Here is a 21,284-nt window from a genome sequence, read left to right as displayed (position 1 = left end):
CTATCGTTTTATAGAATGTACTTGATAAATGCTACTTCAAAGCGGATTGGATGCTATGGGCAACTTTTCCAATGGTCCACTTCTCGATCCATCTCCCCTCTGCTGTTTTGTAGACACCAGTGATGAATCCTACAGCAGTAGCCAGAAAAATATATTTCAAGAACCGATGGTCCCACCACTGGAGAGTTACCAAAGAGTAAAAATGTATTGAAGCTCCTGTACAACCTGGTGCCCACCACTTCCCTACAGTGAGTTACATATATGCTAATCACTGATGTGTCCATTGTTCGCTAAATAAGCAGTCATCCAAGATTTTATTGTAATATTATTTGGAAAAGTTCAAATAAATCGAATGAATAAAGTAAATTATTGCTGGTGCTGGCTGTAAGTGTCATACATACCGATACAGTATGCCTCTCCTGATTGTCACTGTGAGGAGCATTGCTATACAAGATATTGAGCAGGGGTATTGCAGGGAAACAGTCGTATTATTAAATGATGGTGCTCCAAATTACAGGAAACCCCTTTACCTGGAAAATCTTAATGCCGGCATAATCCGATCAATAGAATCGATTGTGATTATGGCAAATGCAGTTTTAAGATAATTACATACATAAAAAATGGTTTAAAAAGTGTACATATCTGTACCATGCAGTAACATAAATGCTATGTATGCCATTACTGGGAAAAATCAGCTAATCTGTATCCCCCCATTTCTATGTTTAAATGTTATATGTTCATAATGTCAACATAACAAAATGCCAACAATCAATATGTTGACATTGTGACAAATTCTACCACACCAGTCTTAGGCATTATTTAAAGTAACTGCGTAACTCCCAACTTTTGAAGGTGGTAATGAATCGGGCAGTGAAGGCACCCGGCTAAACTGCGCCCAGCAGAGGAAATCTCCCATGATCCTCCAATGACTCGTGATAATCGGGTAATCGTGGGACAGGATGGTTGATATGTAACTGTTGGTGAGGGCAGATATCTTATGACAATGAGTTAATGGAGTCATTTAAAGTCAATGTATGTAAAGCTGGCAGCTTGATGGAGCATTCTGAACATGCTTCTACCAGTACATGGCTTACTCACACTCTGAAAATTGTGGGTCTCGAGGCTGTCGTTACCAGCACCCTGCAAGCCAAATACAGGTGCCGACGGGGAAGTGTCAGTGCAGCCCCTCATTAGCAGGCCACTCGCACTTCTCTTGTTACCTAGCAACAGCAACGCTGAAGAGGACGCAGGGAAATTAATGTTTTAGTTTGAGCTGGTTACAGTCGACGCCTGTGGGCCATCTATTTTCTTTCTTGACCCCGAAGCTAACATTTCTACAGCCATGGCCAAAAGTTTTGAGAATGACACAAGTATTGGTTTTCACAAAGTTTTCTGCTTCAGTGTTTTTATACCTTTGTGCCATGCCAACAGTAAAGCATCCTGAGACCATTCATGTGTGGGGTTGCTTCTCAGCCAAGAGAGTGGGCTCACTCACAATTTTGCCTAAGAACACAGCCATGAATAAAGAATGGTACCAAAACCTCCTCCAAGAGCAACTTCTCCCAACCATCCAAGAACAGTTTGGTGACAAACAATGCCTTTTCCAGCATGATGGAGCACATTGCCATAAGGCAAAAGTGATAACTAAGTGGCTCGGGGAACAAAACATCAAAATTTTGGGTCCATGGCCAGGAAACTCCCCAGACCTTAATCCCATTGAGAACTTGTGATCAATCCTCAAGAGGTGGGTCGACAAACAAAAACCCACAAATTCTGACAAACTCCAAGCATTGATTAGGCAAGAATGGGCGGCCTTCAGTCAGTATGGGGCCCAGAAGTTGATTGACAGCATGCCAGGGCGAATTGCAGAGGTATTGAAAAAAGAACGGTCAACACTGCAGATATTGACTCTTTGCATAAACTTAATGTAATTGTCAATAAAAGCCTTTGACACTTATGAAATTCTTGTCATTTTACTTCAGTTTACCATAGTAACATCTGACAAAAAGATCTAAAAACACTGAAGCAGCAAACTTGTGAAAACCAATACTTGTGTCATTCTCAAAACTTTTGGCCATGGCTGTACTTATGCCTCTGGTTAAATGTACCTTGTTGTTGGTCTATGGCACAAACAGTCATATAAAAAAACATAAGGTGCCGATATAATATGTCAGCTCATGCCTTGCTTCCTTTCAGATGACGTGTCCATTTAAAACATTGGCCGAATAAATATACTTACCCGGTCCAGCGACTGGTGGCTCTGGCTTGTGAGATTTTTGCGGGTCCAGCCGATCCTTTTCCAGCTGCTTCCTCGTGCTTCTCTGCCGAGGCTCTCTGAACATGGGGAGGGCGTGTGCTATCGGAGACATAGAAAATACGTCAGTTACAACTGCAAAAATACATTTCCACATTTTTGTATACAGAATGCTGGAAATGTCTTGGAAAATTTATTCCATGACCCTTTCATTAGGAACATGGTGGATCACACACATTGTAACACAACTAACATTTACCTACTGTAACAAGAGCATTCTAGCAAAAGCAATCTGGATTTCCACCAGAAACAAAAAGTCAACATATTTTCTGTTAATTGTGGAAACATTGTTAGTCAGGAAGGATTGTCCCGGCATAATACCGGTTAGCAGGTCAATAAAACTGCTCAATATCACAGTGTCACTGAACCAAGGAGGAAAGGAATAGCTTAGGCAGCTCCAGGGCTGAAGGTTTCAAATACATTTTTAAATGAACACAAAACCTATGTAATAAGAGGCCGTAATAAATTTAGTAGAAAAACTGAAGTTCAGGGGGCGGCCATTTTGCTGGGATTTTGTCTCGGCTCTTGCCAAAGTCATATTCTGAATACCGGACGGAACTTAAAACGCCATTACGTATATTATGCTCCATGAAGTGACTACACTTACATTAAAGTCATTTTGTTTCATATTGACACTAAAACTAACCCATCTCATTGTTTCACTGTCTGATGCTTTAGCTGCTGAGCAAAAAAATGTAACTACACTGATGATACCCAAACAAGATGAAACAGTCTGTCGTCAGGTGGTAATCTATCACAGCAATTGCATGTATAATGCTGGGTAATGAGTAAGCATCGACCCAAAAGGGAAAAATTAAATTAGCGTTGAGGGGCGCAAAGTGCCCGCGTTCTGACCGTTTCTCTGGCTACTCAGGGCCACCAACATCGCAGATTTTTTTATCGCACCCAACAGAGATGTACAATGTTGCTGTACTGTTATACTCTGGGATGAGCAGGGCAGAACATCGCAGCTGTCCCTTCCTGTGAAATGAATATGGGCCAAAGAGCTGACATTTATTGATATTAACAGTAAGGGCCACATAATATCTAGTAATATTCTCAAGTAGCTTTTTTGCTAAATTAAAGCAGTGAGTAGTATTAGTCATTGAACATAATGTACCACAGCAATTACAGTAGATGCAGCATATATGAAAATATATCCTGTGACATGCCCAAACACCATGATAGAAGTTCCATAGGTCACTTGAATGAGAATTCCCTATGCGCTTGGGTGGTAGACAGAGAAGTTACATTACTCCTCCTCACGGTTCCGGATGGCAGTCGCCCACTGCAGGGCGCCAGCTGCTGTCTCATTTGAGCCTGGATAACAACCCATTAACAGGCACTGGCTGTCTACAGGATTGTGGTAGGGAACAGGCAGTGGTTGCCGACCAGACTGTGGGAAGGATATGTGCTACTTCACTACTTACCACTAAGCACCAATATCCTATACATTGTGAGCACCCATTGGACCTCTGCCTCATAGAACTACTAATGGCCAACTACGAATGGCTCAGTGCTCCGCCTGTCAGTTACATCGGTCAGAGAGGAACAAAAATGCTTGCCATGCATATTTTATGGGTCTCCTCATTGGAGAACATGTGGTTCCACCAACTATAGATATATATATCCATCTACAGTTATAATCATTATATCTGTGCTCTGTCAGGAGTTTCACAAAACACTGTTGGTGAGGCCTAAGGAGAGGTCTACTGTGTTAGATCTAGCCCAAGGCAAGATTACCCTCACACGTTTATACGAATGCTGTACCCAGATTAATTCTAAATACTTAGAGCAGGGCTCGACAAATTTTTGTCAAATCTAGGAGCCATCTTAAAAGTTTAGGAGCCAGACCATCGTCCATTTCCAAAATTATGATAGCTTGCATAGACCACCACACATGCCATTTCAGTGCCCCTCAACCTAGTAGTAAGCCCCCTGTAATAGTGCCCCCAGTAGTAAGACCCTCGTAATAGTGCCCCCACTAGTAAGCCCCCTGTAATAGTGCCCCTTGTAAAAGTGCGCCCAGTAGTAAGCCCCTCTAATAGTACCCCCAGTATTAGTGCCCCCAGTAGTAAGCCCCCTGCAATAGTTCCCCCAGTACTAAGCCCAGTCTAATAGTGCCCCCTGTACTAAGCCCCCTCTAAGTGTGCCGCGCACACACACACAAAAAAACAGAATACTTACCTTAGGCCAGGATCCTGCGTCCGCTGCCGTCTGCCGCTCTTCGGAACTATGGGAGAGACGTCATGACGTCTCTCCCATAGTGCCTGTGGAGGGAGCCGGACGCTAGAGCTCAGGAGTGAGCTCCGGCTGCCGCCACTCCTCATTACTATGGGAGAGACGTCATTCCCATAGTGCCTGTGGGGAAGCCCAACGCCGGAGCTCAGGAGTGAGCTCCGGCTGCAGCTGCGGGGAGTTGGGTGCATGCTGGTAAAATTTCAGCGGGCGCCCGACAATTGGAGCTTCTCTGCGGTGGCGGCGCGCACGGGGGGGGGGCTTGGCTTGGAAATCCCGGGACGCAAAACATTGGCTGCCGTCCCATTAAAGATGGGTCCCCATAATCAATTTTGACTAACTATTGTGTATTACTTAACTAATAAACACATTCAAGCCATTTGCTTAATCTGGACTTCACTCACCGTTGTGATATTTCTGATTACTCCAATTCCCCATTCCCACTTTCTGACCATCACCTTCTCTCTTTTAACCTGTCACTCCCTCCTTCCCCTCCTCTACCTCCCAAAGCCACCATCACTAAGCGTCACATTGACGCTATCGACACAGTTTCCTTTTCTTCCCTGCTTGACTCACTTCCCTCCCCTATCCTCTCTCCTCTGCCCTGAACAAACCACTTCCCTATACAACGCCTCCCTTACTTCTGCTCTGGACTCTGTTGCTCCAGCGATCACTACTCACACTCGCAGATCTACTCCTCAACCCTGGCATTTGAAATGCACCAGATACCTGCAAAAGTGTTCACGAACCGCCGAGCGACAGTGGAGAAGATCACGCTCTAAGGCAGATTTTCTCCATTTCAAATTTATGCTCTCATCTTATAGTGCTGCTCTCTCCCTCTCTAAACAGTCATATTTCAAGATCCTCATCTCCTCTCAGTCCTCTAATCCCCAGCGTCTCTTCACCACTTTCAACTTCCTCCTTCGCCCACCCCTCCTCGTCTCCCCTCCTTGCTGTCTGCCCTTGACTTTGCTACCTACTTTAAATCTAAAATTGATTCCATACATCAGGACATCATATCCAACCAGTCCCCCAGCTCTCCACCTCCTCCTTTCCCAGATTACCCCGCCCCATCAACTTTACCAACTCTAACATCCTTCTCCCCTGTATCTGGAGAGGAAGTCCTGGCCCTCATCCGGTCCTCCCCCCCTTCGACCTCCCACCTTGATCCTATCCCCTCCCGCCTCCTCCGCTACCTCTCTCTTTCTGCCTGCTCCCATCTTGCCGACCTCATTAACCTCTCCCTCTCATCCGGCACTGTTTCTTCTGCATTCAAGCATGCCCTTGTCTCCCCCATTCTTACCCTTGATCCTAACCTTCTTTCTAACTACCGACCCATCTCTCTCCTCCCATTTGCCTACAAACGCCTTCAGCGGATTGTCTACAACCGCCTTACCGCTTTTCTTTCCTCCCACTCCCTCCTTGACCCTTTTCAGTCCGGCTTCTGTTCCCTCCACTCCACTGAAACTGCCCTCACGAAAGTCAGCAATGACCTCCTTGCTGCCAAATCCAAAGGCCACTACTCTCTGCTCATTCTCCTTGATCTCTCTGCTTTTGACACTGTGGATCACCCTCTCCTGCTGCATATCCTTCACTCTCTTGATCTACATGACACTGCCCTCTTCTGGCTGTCGCCCTACCTCTCTGACTGATCTTTCTCAGTTTCCTCTCATGACTCCTCTCCCCCCGCCACAGCTTCTTACAGTAGATGTTCCCCAAGGCTCTGGTCTTAGACCTCTCCTATTCTCCCTCTATACTTCCTCTCTAGGTGAACTCATCAGCTCTTTTGACCTCCATTATCATCTCTAAGCTGATGATACTAAAATCTACCTTTCCTCCCCTGATCTCTACCCCTCTCTTCTGACTCGTATCTCCAACTGTCTCTCTGCTATCTCTTCCTGGATGTCCCAGCGATTTCTTAAACTTAATACAGTCAGGTCCATAAATATTGGGACATTGACAGAATTTTCATATTTTGGCCTCTATTCACCACCACAATGGCTTTGAAATGAAACAAACAAGATGCGATTTAACTGCAGACTTTCAGATTTAATTTGAGGGTAATTACATCCAAATCAGGTGAACGGTGTAGGAATTACAACAGTTTCTATATGTGCCTCCCACTTTTTAAGGGGCCAAAAGTAATGGGACAAACTAAACAATACTAAATCTAACTTTCACTTTTTAATACTTTGTTGCAAATCCTTTGCAGGCAATTACATTCTGAAGTCTGGAACACATAGACATCACCAGACGCTGGGTTTCATCCCTGGTGATGCTCTGCCAGGCCTCTACGGCAAATGTCTTCAGTTCCTGCTTGTTCTTGGGGCATTTTCCCTTCAGTTTTGTCTTCATCAAGTGAAATGCATGCTCAATCGGATTCAGGTCAGGGGATTGACTTGGCCATTGCATAACATTCCACTTTTTAGCCTTAAAAAACTGTTTGTTTGCTTTTGCAGTATGCTTCGGGTCATTGTCCATCTGCACTGTGAAGCGCCGTCCAATGAGTACTGAAGCATTTGACTGAATATGAGCATATAATATTGCCCGAAACACTTCAGAATTCATTCTGCTGCTTTTGTCAGCAGTCATATCATCAATAAATACAAGGGAACCAGTTCCATTGGCAGCCATACATGCCCACGCCATGCTTCACTGATGAGGTGGTATGTTTTGGATCATAAGCAGTTCCTTTCCTTCTCTTGCCTTCCCATCACTCTGGTACAAGTTGATCTTTGTCTCATCTGTCCATAGGATGTTGTTCCAGAACTGTAATGGCTTTTTTAGATGTTGTTTGGCAAACTCTAATCTGGTCTTCCTGTTTTTGTGGCTCACCAATGGTTTGCATCTTGTGGTGAACCCTCTATATTCACTCTTGTGAAGTCTTCTCTTGATTTTTCACTTTGACACATATACATCTACCTCCTGGAGAGTGTTCTTGATTTGGCCAACTGTTGTGAAGGGGTTTTTCTTCACCAGGGAAATAATTCTTTTGTCATCCACCACAGTTGTTTTCCGTGGTCTTCCGGGTCTTTTGGTGTTGCTGAGCTCTCCGGTGCGTTCTTTCTTTTTAAGAATGTTCCAAACAGTTGATTTGGCCACACCTAATGCTTTTGCTATCTCTCTGATGGGTTTGTTTTGATTTTTCAGCCTAATGATGGCTTGCTTCACTGATAGTGACAGCTCTTTGGATCTCATATTGAGAGTTGATAGCAACTGATTCCAAATGCAAATGTCACACCTAGAATCAACTCCAGACCTTTTACCTGCTTAATTGATAATTAAATAACGAGGAAATAGCTCACACCTGTCCATGAAATAGCTTTTGAGTTGATAGTCCCATTACTTTTGGTCCCTTAAAAAGTGGGAGGCACATATTGAAACCATTGTAATTCCTACACCGTTCACCCGATTTGGATGTAATTACCCTCAAATTAAATCTGAAAGTCTGCAGTTAAAGCACATCTTGTTTGTTTCATTTCAAAACCATTGTGGTGGTGAATAGAGGCCAAAATCTGAAAATTCTATCAATGTCCCAATATTTATGGACCTGACTGTATGTCTAAGACACAGCTGATCGTCTTCCCACCCTGCCACATAACCTCACTTCCCACTATTTCTTTATCCATTGATGGAGTAACTATCTCATCTAGTCCCAAGGTGCGTTGTTATCCTGGACTCATCCCTCTCCTTCAAACCACATATCCAGAACCTTTCACAGTCCTGTTGTTTCCATCTCAAAAATATTTCAGATCAGATCAGACCCTATCTCACCCAGGATGCTACTAAAACCCTCATACAGTCACTTGTCATATCCAGATTGGACTACTGTAACCTCCTCCTATCTGGCCTCCCCAAATCCCATCTCTCTCCTCTCCAGTCTATCCTTAATGCTGCTGCACGGCTTATCTTTCTCTCCAAACGCTCTACATCTGCGCCTCCCCTCTCCTACAAGCCCTCCACTGGCTCCCCTTCCCTTTTAGAACCCAATTTAAGGTTCTCAAGCTCGCTTACAAAGCCCTCACCCAATCTTCTCCCATTTACATCTCTGATCTCATCTCCCTTCACTCTCCTCTCCGCTCTCTTCGTTCAACTAATCAACGCCGCCTTTCATGCCAGCTGATTACTTCCTCCCACTCCCGCCTCCGAGATTTTGCCCGCACTGCTCCCCACCTCTGGAACTCTCTCCCACTCCCCATCAGACTCTCCACCTCTTTGCAATCCTTCAAACGGGCTCTCAAGACCCACTACTTCATCAAAGCCTTCCAGCTATCATTCTTACTCCTTGCTACATGCTCCTTCCTCCCCTTCTACCCCATCTGTGTCAAACCTGTTTGTCTTCCCCTCCCATTTAGAATGTAAGCTCTTACGAGCAGGGCCCTCTACCCTCTTGTGCTTCTCCCTACTTTAGTTTCATCTACTTCTTACTCACCACTAGGGCACCAACACTTGGTTGCTTATGCTCTGTTGCTTATCTGGGTGTTATGGTCGCTAATGTAGCAATATATATTATCCATGTCCTGGTCCTGTATTGTATTGTTCTGTAAGTCGCTTGTCTACAACTTATTTATGTACTTTGTAAGGCGCTGCGGAACACTTGTGGCGCCATATAAATAAATGATAATAATAATTCTTATGATTCCAAATTGTATTTGGTACAAACCCCAAAATTCACAGAATAATTTGTACAATCTCTCCACATTTACTGAATAAATTGTGCAAACCCCCAAATCCACTGAATAATTTGTACAAACCCCCAAATTCACTTAATAATTTGTACAAACCCCCAAATCCCCTGAATAATTTGTGCAAACCCCCAAATCCACTAAATAGTAAGTGCAAACCCCCAAATCCACTGAATAATTTGTACAAACCCTCACATCCCCTGAATAATTTGTACAACTCCCCAAATCCACTGAATAATTTGCACAAACCCCCAAAGCCACTGAATAATTTGTACAAACCCCAACATTTACTGAATCATTTTAGCAACCCCCAAATCCACTGAATAATTTGTACAAACCCTCACATCCCCTAAATAATTTGTACAACTCCCCAAATCCACTGAATAATTTGCACAAACCCCCAAAGCCACTGAATAATTTGTACAAACCCCAACATTTACTGAATCATTTTAGCAACCCCCAAATCCACTGAATAATTTGTACAAACCCTCACATCCCCTAAATAATTTGTACAACTCCCCAAATCCACTGATTAATTTACACAAACCCCCAAATCCACCGAATAATTTGTACAAACCCCAAAATTTACTGAATAATTTTAGCAACCCCCAAATACACTGAATAATTTGTACAAACTTCCAAATCCCCTGAATTATTTGTACAAACCTCCAAATTCACTAATAATTTGCTGATTTACTGAATAATTTGTTCCCAGTTGTCCCAGTAAAATAGTATAAATGGGCCATCTAAGTTGAGATGCCAGCGCAGAGATATTATTAACCAAACACAAAAAGTTTCTGCAGTAAAAGCCCAATGCGGGATAAGTTACAGCGACTATGCAGTGCTTAGACAGTACAGGGAGGTCTCCTCCAATCTATTTCATACTGATTCACAAGTCAGCATGTGTTAAAACTTGCGCATCCACTGCCAATTTTCATTTGTCCTGCCAAAACGTGGCTCACCGCCGGTCTACCTGCCATATACAATTGCAGAAGAAAAACAATGGCAGGCAAACGAGTGGAGGAGCTCAGGTTGCAAACTTTTAACCTTGTTCTTACTAGAGCAATGGGGGTAATGTGGAAACCCCGCTGTTAGAAAAATGCAGGAGACGGAGTGTAGTAATCCTTTCCATATTAGCTGGCAACACAATATATTTTAACACAGCCCTGACGATTAGAGCGGCTACATTCTTCATCAGGAAGTTCCCCAAATTTTCAGATGATTAAATTTTACTTTAATGGATTTAGTGCTGATATCTCCAACTACTTCAAGTTTCTCAGGCTTCCAAACCAGGTTTGGGGACCGTGCGCTTCTGGATTATATTTAGCTTAATGCTCTTTTCCACTTAGAAACTCCACATGGTTCTATTTAAATGAGATTCCAGTAAAGAAAACTTTATTCAATACAGAAAATGGTCAGACAGCTAAATCTACAATAGGATATAAAGGCAGGCAGAGGTTTCTGCTTTGTGATCTACTGTTAGGTGACGTTAAGTTACTTGAAAGGGCTGTAAAACTGGATGCAACAACAGTCCTTTCTCTGGGGCGTGTACAAACAGCAGACGGCGCGCTTGTTCTTAACCTTCCTAAAGTAAACAAGGCCTAGATCAGTTCAATTTTGAAAGTATAAATAATCTGAGAGAGAATGATGCAGTATATTATTACATGCATACATGATATCCGCTTTGGCTTACAATTATACATAAACACATTATATAAGATATTTACAGACCAATAAAAGTCAGCACATAACTGTATGCACCTCCGTATAATAAGCTGGTTAATTAGGAACTGCACACGCTCAACGTCTGTTCTACACATGCACGATTAAATTATAATTTAGGTACATGCCTACTATAAACCAGAACCGATTAATGAATAATAATATTCATGCTGCATGATTTTTCTTTACATGCTATAAATGTTACTAAAACGTAACGAAGGGGTCTATTTACTAAAGGTCGATTTTATTCTATTTAAAATTGATGAAAATTAATCAACAACGGTGTGTTTCTGGGGCTAAAATCACACATTTACTATAAGACAATTTATTTTTATTTTTTTCTAGGTTTCAGTAAATGTGTGATTTAGTCCCAGAAATACAACATCGATGTCGATTTTCATCGGATTTAAATCAATTAAAATCGACCGTTGGTAGAGAGAAATCCCTCCATCCCATCGTCAAACAACTGAAAGTGATGTTGCAGACGTGGGCGGAGCTTGTATGGGCCTTTGGTCTGATATTAGTAAACAAAGTATTACTACCTATAAGATCTATAGCGTTTGCTTACGAGTAATAATGTAATCCTGAGTAAGGGTCTCTGCTTGCCGCGCTTTCCTTTTTGTCTTCACCACACATAACTTTGCTCCCCTAAATGAGAGAAGAAGAGGTTTATTCCCGTCATCATATTGAAGGGGGACATGTTCATTTAGGTGACATTGGAAATATTTGTTTAAAAAGTATATGGAACATTTGAGCAGGAATATTACATACGCATGCACCTGTCGGTCTGACCCTATCGCACATGGCACAGCAGATTGATACACTACACGTTTCTGGTTGAATGTAGAGTCATTTGTGAGCACAAGTAGTCTGACCTAATACTCTGCTACTGACGACTGTCTTCGAATCGATGGGAAGGTGTTCTGCAAAAACGACAGTCTACAGCTTCATGTCAGTGAGGCATTGTAATTACAGTAGGATAAGTAGGGTTTTTACTACTCAATAAAACAGCAAACATGATATAGCAAGATAGCAATGCGGGTTTAGCAGAACAGACAGTCTAATTAAATTATAACATATATTCCTCTGCATCAAAGCATTAAGCTGTTTTATCAATCACAAAGAGGATTAAATGATTTAACTTCTGGATAAATTGAATGGAATCTGTTACAAAAGTGTAAACATTAAAAGTATATACAGGTTGAGTCTCCCATATCCAAATATTCCGAAATACGGAATATTCCGAATTACAGAATATTTTTAGTATGACCGAGAAAGTGAAACCTTTGCTTTCTGATGGTTCAATGAACGTAAACTTTTTTTAAAGTACAAAATCATTAAAATACAGTATACAATAACCTTCAGGCTGTGTGTATAAGGTGTATATGAAACAAATGAATTTCATGTATGTACACAAACTTTTTTTGATGCTCAAAATTATTGAAAATATTGTATAAAGTTAGCTGCAGGCTGTGTGTATAAGGTGTATATAGAACATAAATGCATTATGTGTTTAGATTTGGGTCCCATACCCAAGATATTTCATTATAGTATGCAAATATTCCAAAATACAGAATATTACGATATCCAAAATACCCCTGGTCCCAAGCATTTTGGATATAGGAGACTCAACCTGTATATGTATAGTACAGACAGAATTTCTAAGACAACAGGCCCTGTTTATTTTCAGACAGGTTTTTGCTCTCTAGTTGGTCCCAGAACTGTCACCCAGAGGCATCTTGGGACACCATAAATATGACGAGTCGCCAAGTGATCACGCGTTTCTCCACAGGGAAATTACAGCTTTTTAGAGTTCCGGACCCTTTCAGTGATGCATTGTATATCACTAGATGATACAACTTTGTTGTGCAGTATTCCTAATGAAAAGCCGCTTTAAGGTTTAAATGTGAATTCCAAACAAACATAATAATTCATTATAACAATTAATTATTATAATTAGTATTTGGTGGAGCTCAATGAGTTAAAAAAAAATGGCGTTATACTGATAGGCTATGCACAGTTCCCCAGATCTTCCGGAGCTCCCCAATTCCCGTATTGGCACCATGCCGTGCTGATTTGTACTCTAACTACCTGCCAGGCGGTGTCTTCCCTCCATGAACTCCCCATTCATTCTATGAGAAGTTCACATTGGAGGGGAAGTGATGCCAATTCAGCCTGTTTAATACAGAAAAACGATTAGCGTACATAACAAAGCCAGGTGAGTCTGTTCTAGACATTGGGAGAACCTGGCAAACACCTGCTAAGTATAACTTCTTTTTTTTTAATTAATTAATTGACCTGCTGCTACAGGACTTCAAAAAACCAGGGTAGCCTGATTCTCATCTTCAGTTAGCGGAGGAGGTTGGACCTATTTGCTGCATAACAGGGTATGACATAATAGATGATAGGATGCCATACAGCAGAAACGTGGGGAACACTTTTAACCAGTGACCGCCTTCCTCCTAAATTCTAGGAGCTGCAAGAACACTTTAATGTTTAAATTATCTTATAGGTTAGTCTTTGTATGTTCATGGGGCATCCCGAGTGTGTACGTATACCATGTTATTACACGACTATTGCATTCAGGCGTTATTTGGTGATTCAATGGGGTCAATCCTATTAGGCGCGAGTTGATATTTTCACTTCGAATTCGCATAGCGAATTAATTTTGCAATTCAATTAGCAACTCGCACTGATCAGCAGACTGAATTCGCAACTTTCCACTCGCACCTCCCTGAGTGTGAGAGATGTCAAGGAAAATCTTTATTTCAAAGTTAAAATGTCGGGACACTGTGCTGAACCCCTTGGACCCCCCCCCCCTCCCCCCTAATGACTAATTAGGCATTTGGAAGATTCCAACTAGCTTAACCAGTCCAATAATTACATGTCAATTTTGGGGGGTAAAAAAAGAAATGATTCCTGAAATTAACCCTAAATCAACTTTTTCATTAGTTTAGGCACCCCAAATTTAATTACAATCATTTTTTAATTGAAAAATTGTTTTTATAATTGTTTTAAAAAAAAAATTCAAGATGCCTTCAAAGTACCCCAAAATCACCCTTTTAGCTACTTTTTTTGGCATTTTTCATTTAATTCATTTGAGATTAAATGAAAAAAAGTTTTGTTTTTTGTTTTTTATCATTTTCTTGCATTTAACCCCCCCACCCCCACACAACTCAGCCATTTGACACCATTTAAAAACCTACAGTACCTTCCTAATGCCCACAAACCGCCTTCTATAAGGTCCTGCTAACTAAATTATCCATTTGGGGGGGGGGGGGGGGTCCAGGATGGTCTCCCCACATTTTCATGCATTTCTCGCAAATCTCATTTGGCAGTCAATTCACACCCCTCCGCTGCGAGTAATGTGAATAGGCATTTTTAATTGTACTGGAGAATTCTAGGGGGCGCGCTTCGCTGCGAAGTCTGCGAGTTTCAAGAAACAAACTCGTTACTCGCAATTCGCACCTAATAGGATTGACCCCAATATCTCTTGTTCATTGAGGCTGGAGATTCATCTGTGTGTGGTCAGTTTATGCCACAGAAAATTCAGAATTATCAATTGCTTTGAAGCAAAACCAAAAAGTAATGAGACTTTGTATTGTGGAAAAGTACAGCTCTACAATACAAAGGGATGCTTACCAGGAATAATAATAAAAAAAATGTATGCACATTTTATGTATCCAAAATAGCCATTTCCTTCTTAACTTTCTGTTACTTCATTATATTTACTTAATGTTAATGTCTTTATATGTCATAGCTCTACTAGGCATGGCCTGGAGGAAGCCCAAACAAATGAATAAATGATCTTTCAGGAGGGAAAAAGGTTTCCATACTACAAATTCTACAAAGGCTTTAAACTGTCCTGCACACTCAAGCTGGGGTACACTCTCCTGCACACTCAAGCTGGGGTACACTCTCCTGCACACTCAAGATAGTGTACTCTCTCCTGCACACTCAAGATAGTGTACTCTCTCCTGCACACTCAAGCTAGGGTATGCTTTCCTGCACACTCAAGCTTGGGTACACTCTACTGCGCACTCGATAGTGTACACTCTCCTGCACACTCAAGCTAGGGTATGCTCTCCTGCACAATCAAGCTGGGGTACACTCTCCTGCACACTCAAGATAGTGTACGCTCTCCTGCACACACAAGCTAGGGTATGCTCTCCAGGCACATCTGGGCCGTGGCGCCCTCTCCAGGCACATCTGGGCCGTGGCGCCCTCTCCAGGCACATCTCTTGACATCATGCCCATGTCAGCAATAAATGTAACATACAAGAACAGAAAAAAGCAATCCTACCTTTGGCTCTTAACTGGATCATAATATACTTTGGCAAGGCCATTGCCCGTGCCCACCATGATCTGATTCAACTTGGGGTGCCACAGACATCGAACAACGCTCTGGAATAAAACCAAAATGGCATAAAACATATGTTACTAAGTATAAGTGAGTTATACACAGTTCAATAAAACTCTTTATATTATTATCCTGTGTCCTATTAGTCCAAAACTCATTCCTTGATTATCCTTAAAGTATCTGTATCACCCACCCTGCTGTTTGTGCGGACAATGAGACAGAACAACGACTGACTGAGCCGCATCATTTCCAGAATTGAATTGTATTAAGAGACAGTGGCAGATTCACAGGCGGCCGCATTGCCTATGCCGCGTGCAGTTGGCTGATGTTCTGCGCATGCCTCCGAAACGCACCACGCATGCGTCCCGATGGTTACTGCAGAGGGGCGCAGAACAAATTAGGGTGCAAGAGCTGTGGATTTCAGAGGGTGTTCCTGCAAAGTAACAGGTGCCGTTGCTGGCCAGAGATCAGTTATATGGGGAGATGTAACAACGCTTCCCAAGAGGAGAGGTGGAGAAGCTGCCCATAGAGTGGGAACAGAAGATCCCTCTTATACTATGGCACAGAGCTCTGGATGTTTCGTACCATGATAATGGGAACTAGGCAGATTTCATCAAGGGATGAGATGAACAGCAAATAAAAGTGCACATGTGAACAAAAATAAATAACAAATAAGAATTAAGTAAAAACAAGAATGACTATGAACAAGTCCTGGGCCCCAGACAAATGTCACTTCTCCTACTCGGATACAGGCACAGCTGTCATAGGACCCCCAAAAATGCAATCACTTCCCCAAGGACAAACCCAAACAGGCCATGAGATCTGAAAGTAATATTAGGATGGCTCTATGGGTAAGAGGAGATCCCATTTCCAGGGTCTACTTTTTATCTTTGGAACATATCCACCAAAGTGTAATAATTACAGCTACTCAGAGGGGATCGGTATGAAAGGGTCCGGCAGTTCAAATCCCGACGCCGGAAGACCGACACCAGTGAAGATCCCAACAGCTGTAAAGGTAAGTACTAACTAACCTAACACCCCCCTCACTAACACTCCTTTAGGGGTGCCTAACCCTTACCTCCCTCCCTAGTGCCTAAACCTAACCCCCCCCCCTTCTCTGCAGCCTAAACCTAACCCTCGCGGTGGGGTGCCTAACCCTAACCTCCCCCCGGAGGTGCCTAACCCTAACCCTCCCAGGGGGTGCCAAAACCTAAGTCCCCCCCGGGAGCCCCTAACCTAGGACCCCCCCCCCCCCGTGGCTGTCTGTGCCCGACACCCGGCTTACCTTTGGTTGGTATGCCGGGCATCGGGTTCCCGGTGTAGGTAAAATGACAGTCGTCGGGATATCGACGCCTGTCATTAGACTCCTGCCAGGATTGGACAGTAGGGACGCCAGCGGTCGGCTTCCTGACTGCATCCCCTCTAGAAGGCATCGGGTGTTTCCAGGTGGAGGCCTGGGCGCACCCAGGGATGGATAAGTTTATTATGAACTTTACTTATATAGTAAACGTGTCTGCCAAATAATGCAACCCAGGCAGCTATAGTAACTGTAATAGGAAGCAAGTTGCTTTATTTATTGAAAACAGATATCCCAGACATCCTGTACTAGTAGACAGTCCCACTAGCAGTGCTATAAAGCCACAACTTGGCTGACCACTATACTGTCTTCCTTTTCATAGAAAAGAGGTCGAAACTCTTTTCTTTCATTTAAAAATTTATAGAGCATTTAGAGACGATTTACAACATCAATGACCACTGCCCCTCTTTAGAGGAAGAGCCATTTACTCCTAAAACCCATATATTGAAGAGATTGCGTCTTGTCATACCACTGAATAGATATTGGATATCAACCCCAGGCCAGATTTATCCCATTTAGTCAAAGGCTCAAGGACACTAGTCTATCCCGGTTATAGTAACCTGCTTATCCTTACTGAGTTTTAAAGAGACTGCGTCTTGTCATAGCACTGAATAAATATTGAATATCAACCCCAGGCCAGATTTAGGCCATTTAGTCAAAGGGTCAGTGACACAAGTCTGTAAAGCTTCACGAACAAAGAGAAACTTGGCAGATTTGAAACCAATGATATAGTCACCTATCCCGGTTATAGAAACCTGCTTACCCTTATTGAGTCATGAGCCCCCACAAAGAACAAGAAGTGGAATTTCAAACCAATGTAATTGTTTCAAAATGGGTATTAAGTATACCAATTGATCTAGGGAGGCTAGTGTGTCCATGCTAATTCCATAGAGATGTGCGATAAGCAATGGGCGATATTCTTTGGTTGATCTTTCATGAAGACAGCTCTCAATAGGTGTAAGATCCTAGGTGGAGTCATCAACAGAGCATAAACTGCCTAATAATGAGTTGAGCTTTTAATACTTCAAACGACTAGGTCACCTAGGTATTTCAGTGTGGAACTTAACTGTTTAAATTCGTAAGTCAATTGTAAAAGTTTGCGCAATGGGTCAGGAAAAGTCATACTATAGGGCAGTGGTTCCCAAACTGGGCGCCTCAGGGCACTTTCAAGGGGTTCCTCGGGTTGGTGGTCCAGTACCAGATAAAATAATTTTTAGTCAGTGCAGAGCCGTACCTAGACTTTTTGGTGCCCTGTGCCAGAGAGAGCATTGGCGCCCCCCCCCAGCCCATTTTTTAAATAGGGACATAAGAATCCCGACATAATAGGGACATAAGATAGTGTACCTGAAAAAGGGCCATGCCCTCATGGGGAAGGGCCAGGGAAGAGATAGGAGAGGCCAGGAGTTGCTGGGGATAAAAGAAGAGGAAGCTACAAGTGAAAATGATAATAAAAAGGAAAATTGACAGGCCCAAACAGCGCCCCCTGCCCTGCAGTGCCCTGTGTGATGGAACAGGTCGCACTACCCTAGTCACGGCCCAGAGTCAGTGTGATTGGTAACCATTAGGACTGGTTTTGCCTAGCAAAATTATGCGAACAAAAACAAGCGCAGCCCTGTCAACCACCACATAACTGACTTTAAGGGTGACATATAAGCACAATTTACTTCATTGAGAATTTCTCAATAAGAAACTTTTAGCCCAGGGGTGCCGTGAAAAAAAATGCTGATACTCTAGGGCGCCGTTATTCAAAAAAGTTTGGGAACCACTGCTATAGGGTGTTTATTTCATATGGTTGACTCTAAAACTTGGTGAGGTCAGAAGTCACCAAGATCTCCAAAAAGATTAGGTAATGAGGTACGGTAAGTGGATGGAGCAAAGTAGCCGTAGGTAATTGGCAAGGAGAGCCACCCTCGTATTCATGAGAGCTGACTTTAATGCCATGATAATTAGGGGAACATACTGGACCATTGCCACCTGGAGTAAAATCATAATCTAACCAGAGGGATGACAGGGTACTTGGTGGATCCCACTGCACACTAGGAAGTCTCGCAGTTGACATAAACTGCCAGACGGTCCGACAGGTACCTCCAGGCAACCCTGCCAAACCCTAATTGCCATTAATTCAGTCTGGTCAGTGCGGTACTATGGGGTGTATCAAAATCCTTTATTTGTTTAGATAGTTCCCTAAAATGAAAGGGCTTACGTCTAAAACAGATAACATGACCACTTACCACAGCTGTATGTGCCACCTAGATCTTGATGCTTTGCACCTAGAATGCTGATTAGTAACCGTACAAAATTCTTCTACCACTTGCCTGTTCACTCGGCAAGCTTCATTAAGCCGCTAATTATTTGACGGGTGTCTTCCTGACACATATTTCAGGGTTAAAGACACATGGGCGAAGCCAAACAAGGTTGTGCTTCAAATCTCAGCTGAGGGAAAAGAGCAAATCTGCACCAATAAACACATAATCAAAGAGCAAATCTGCACCAATAAACACATAATCAATTTTGGTGTATATATCAATATAGTCATCTCTATCATTTCAAGAACTTAAGTCTCCATGGATCCAACAAGTTAAGCTTGTGTAAAAATGTTCTTTTCAGTTCTAGCTTGTATGGGAGTTAATTTACATCTATTTAGAGTATGATTGTGTATAACGCCCATATCCCATATAAGTGTCTCCCCAAGGACCTATCAGGTTTGTTATTACCTGGAAACACTGCCTGTGTAATTAACAAGTCAATGCAGTCTACAAGTATGTATGAAACCTCAGGGTCCCTTATGCAGTATTGCTCCAAAATATGTATGTGTTTATGTATATACATTGGTATACCTCTAAATATACAGATGTTTAAATATTTTTGCTACAAGAATTTTTGCTCCCTGTTTTTCAACAAATTTCATGTATTTGCAGATAGATGTGGTTACCATTCTCCGTAGAGATCCCTAGAACCGAAAAAGGCTATTCATCTCCAGTAACCGCTAATGTTGGACCAACGCGGCTAAATTAGTTGAAAATGCAGCCAGAGGATATATTCTAGCAGTGGTCTACATACGTACAGTTGTGACTAATATCCAGGTCTCAAAAATAACAAAAACATAATATAATAAGCTAATAAACAGAAGGCGAAAAGACAAAGAGGAGAATTTACTCCTTATGATTCTGTTACAGCCCCTAGTTGTCAGAAAACAGTTCATTGTAGGACCCGTTTCCAGACAGGCGCCCTTTGGGTCCCATCAGGATCATAGAAGAGATTTATAATGTCAACATCATGACAGAAATTGGGATTAGGCTGAAGATGGAGAGACAGAGAAGGGGATGATGCTAAAGAGACAGAGGAGATGAGGCTGTAGAGATAGAGAAGGGGATAAGTATGGAGACAGAGTAGGGTAGTATGTATGGAGACAGAGTAGGGTAGGAGACTGTAGATGGAGAGATAGACATGGAGATGAGGTTGGAAAGAAAGAGAGAGGGATGAGACTAGAGAGCCAGATAAGGGTGTAAGACTGCAGGGAATTGGTATGAAACACTGCCAGACCTAAGCCTGGCAGATGAAGATCCCGACTGCGGTAAGTAACACCCCTAACCCTCCCTTTCCCCCCCTAACCTTAACCCTCCCTTAGGGTTGCCTAACCCTAACCTTGCCCCCTAGTGCCTAACCCTAACCTCCCCCCATGGGTGTCTAAACCTATCCACCCCTCCCAGTACCCTAACCTCCCCGGGGAGTCGCCTAAACCTAACCTCCCCTGGGTAGTGCCTGACCCTAACAGGCCCTTCCCCTAGCCTAAACCTAACCCTCCTGGGGGGTGCCTAACTCTAAAGTCCCCCCTGGAGTCCCTAATCCTAACCCTTCCACCTGCGGCTAAGCGCTCCCGATGCCAGGTTTACCTATGATCGATAAGCCGGGCGTTGGGATTTCGGCGTGGGGCTGATAGGCGTCGGTATTTAGATGCCTATCATTAGTCCCATGCCGGGATTTCACAGTCAGGAAGCTGGCAGTCAGCATTTTGACCGCTGGCTTCGTAACTACATCCTGACTGCAGATGGAGAGACAGAGAGGGGGATGAGGCTGGAGGGACAGTGAAGGGGATGAGACTGTAAATGGCAAAAGAGAGAAAGATGAGGCTGGAGAGACACTGATGCATGAGACTGGAGAGACAAGGGATGGATTAAGCTGAAGACATTGGGATGGGGCTGAAGAGACACGGAGGGGTGAGCAAATTGCTGATCAGCCTGTACCTAATGGGAAGGGATACACCAAAAACATGAGTGTACTGGGCCCCAAGATTTTGTCTGCCGTCGCTGACTCTAATCAGTATCCATCTTCATATAATGAGGACTGTGAAAGTCCTAATTAAGCTACAGATTGGACTAGCATCTTTTTTTGTTCTCAGGCTTAGATGGGCTACAGATTGGTCTAGCCCTGTGTATGTCCTCAAGCTTGGATCGGCTCCATTTGTTCTAGTCCTGTGGAAATTCTCGTGCACGGATTGGCTACTGGTTGGTGTAGCCCTGTGTATGTTCTCGTGCACGGATTGGCTACGAGTTAGTCTAGCCGGGTGTATGTTCTCGTGGACGGACTGGCTACAGGTTGGTCTGGCCC

General features: G+C 43.0%; 1 protein-coding gene across 1 annotated transcript in view; it reads right to left on the bottom strand.

Annotated features, from left to right (window-relative positions):
- Positions 1–21,284, bottom strand: part of WDR70 (WD repeat domain 70) — a 369,233-nt gene that overhangs the window by 32,619 nt on the left and 315,330 nt on the right. The window contains exons 14-16 of the mRNA XM_088454999.1: positions 15,263–15,363; positions 11,528–11,607; positions 2,240–2,356 (exon numbers count right to left, since the gene is read on the bottom strand). Coding sequence (XP_088311125.1) covers positions 2,240–2,356; positions 11,528–11,607; positions 15,263–15,363 — 298 coding nt within the window. The remainder of the gene's footprint in view (positions 1–2,239; positions 2,357–11,527; positions 11,608–15,262; positions 15,364–21,284) is intronic.

Source organism: Taudactylus pleione, unplaced genomic scaffold, assembly GCF_031769625.1.
Source record: "Taudactylus pleione unplaced genomic scaffold, aTauple2 ptg000639l, whole genome shotgun sequence".
NCBI classification, from domain to species: domain Eukaryota; kingdom Metazoa; phylum Chordata; class Amphibia; order Anura; family Myobatrachidae; genus Taudactylus; species Taudactylus pleione.
The sequence above is the reverse complement of the archived record's forward strand: the minus strand, read 5'-3'. Positions and strand labels throughout refer to the sequence as shown.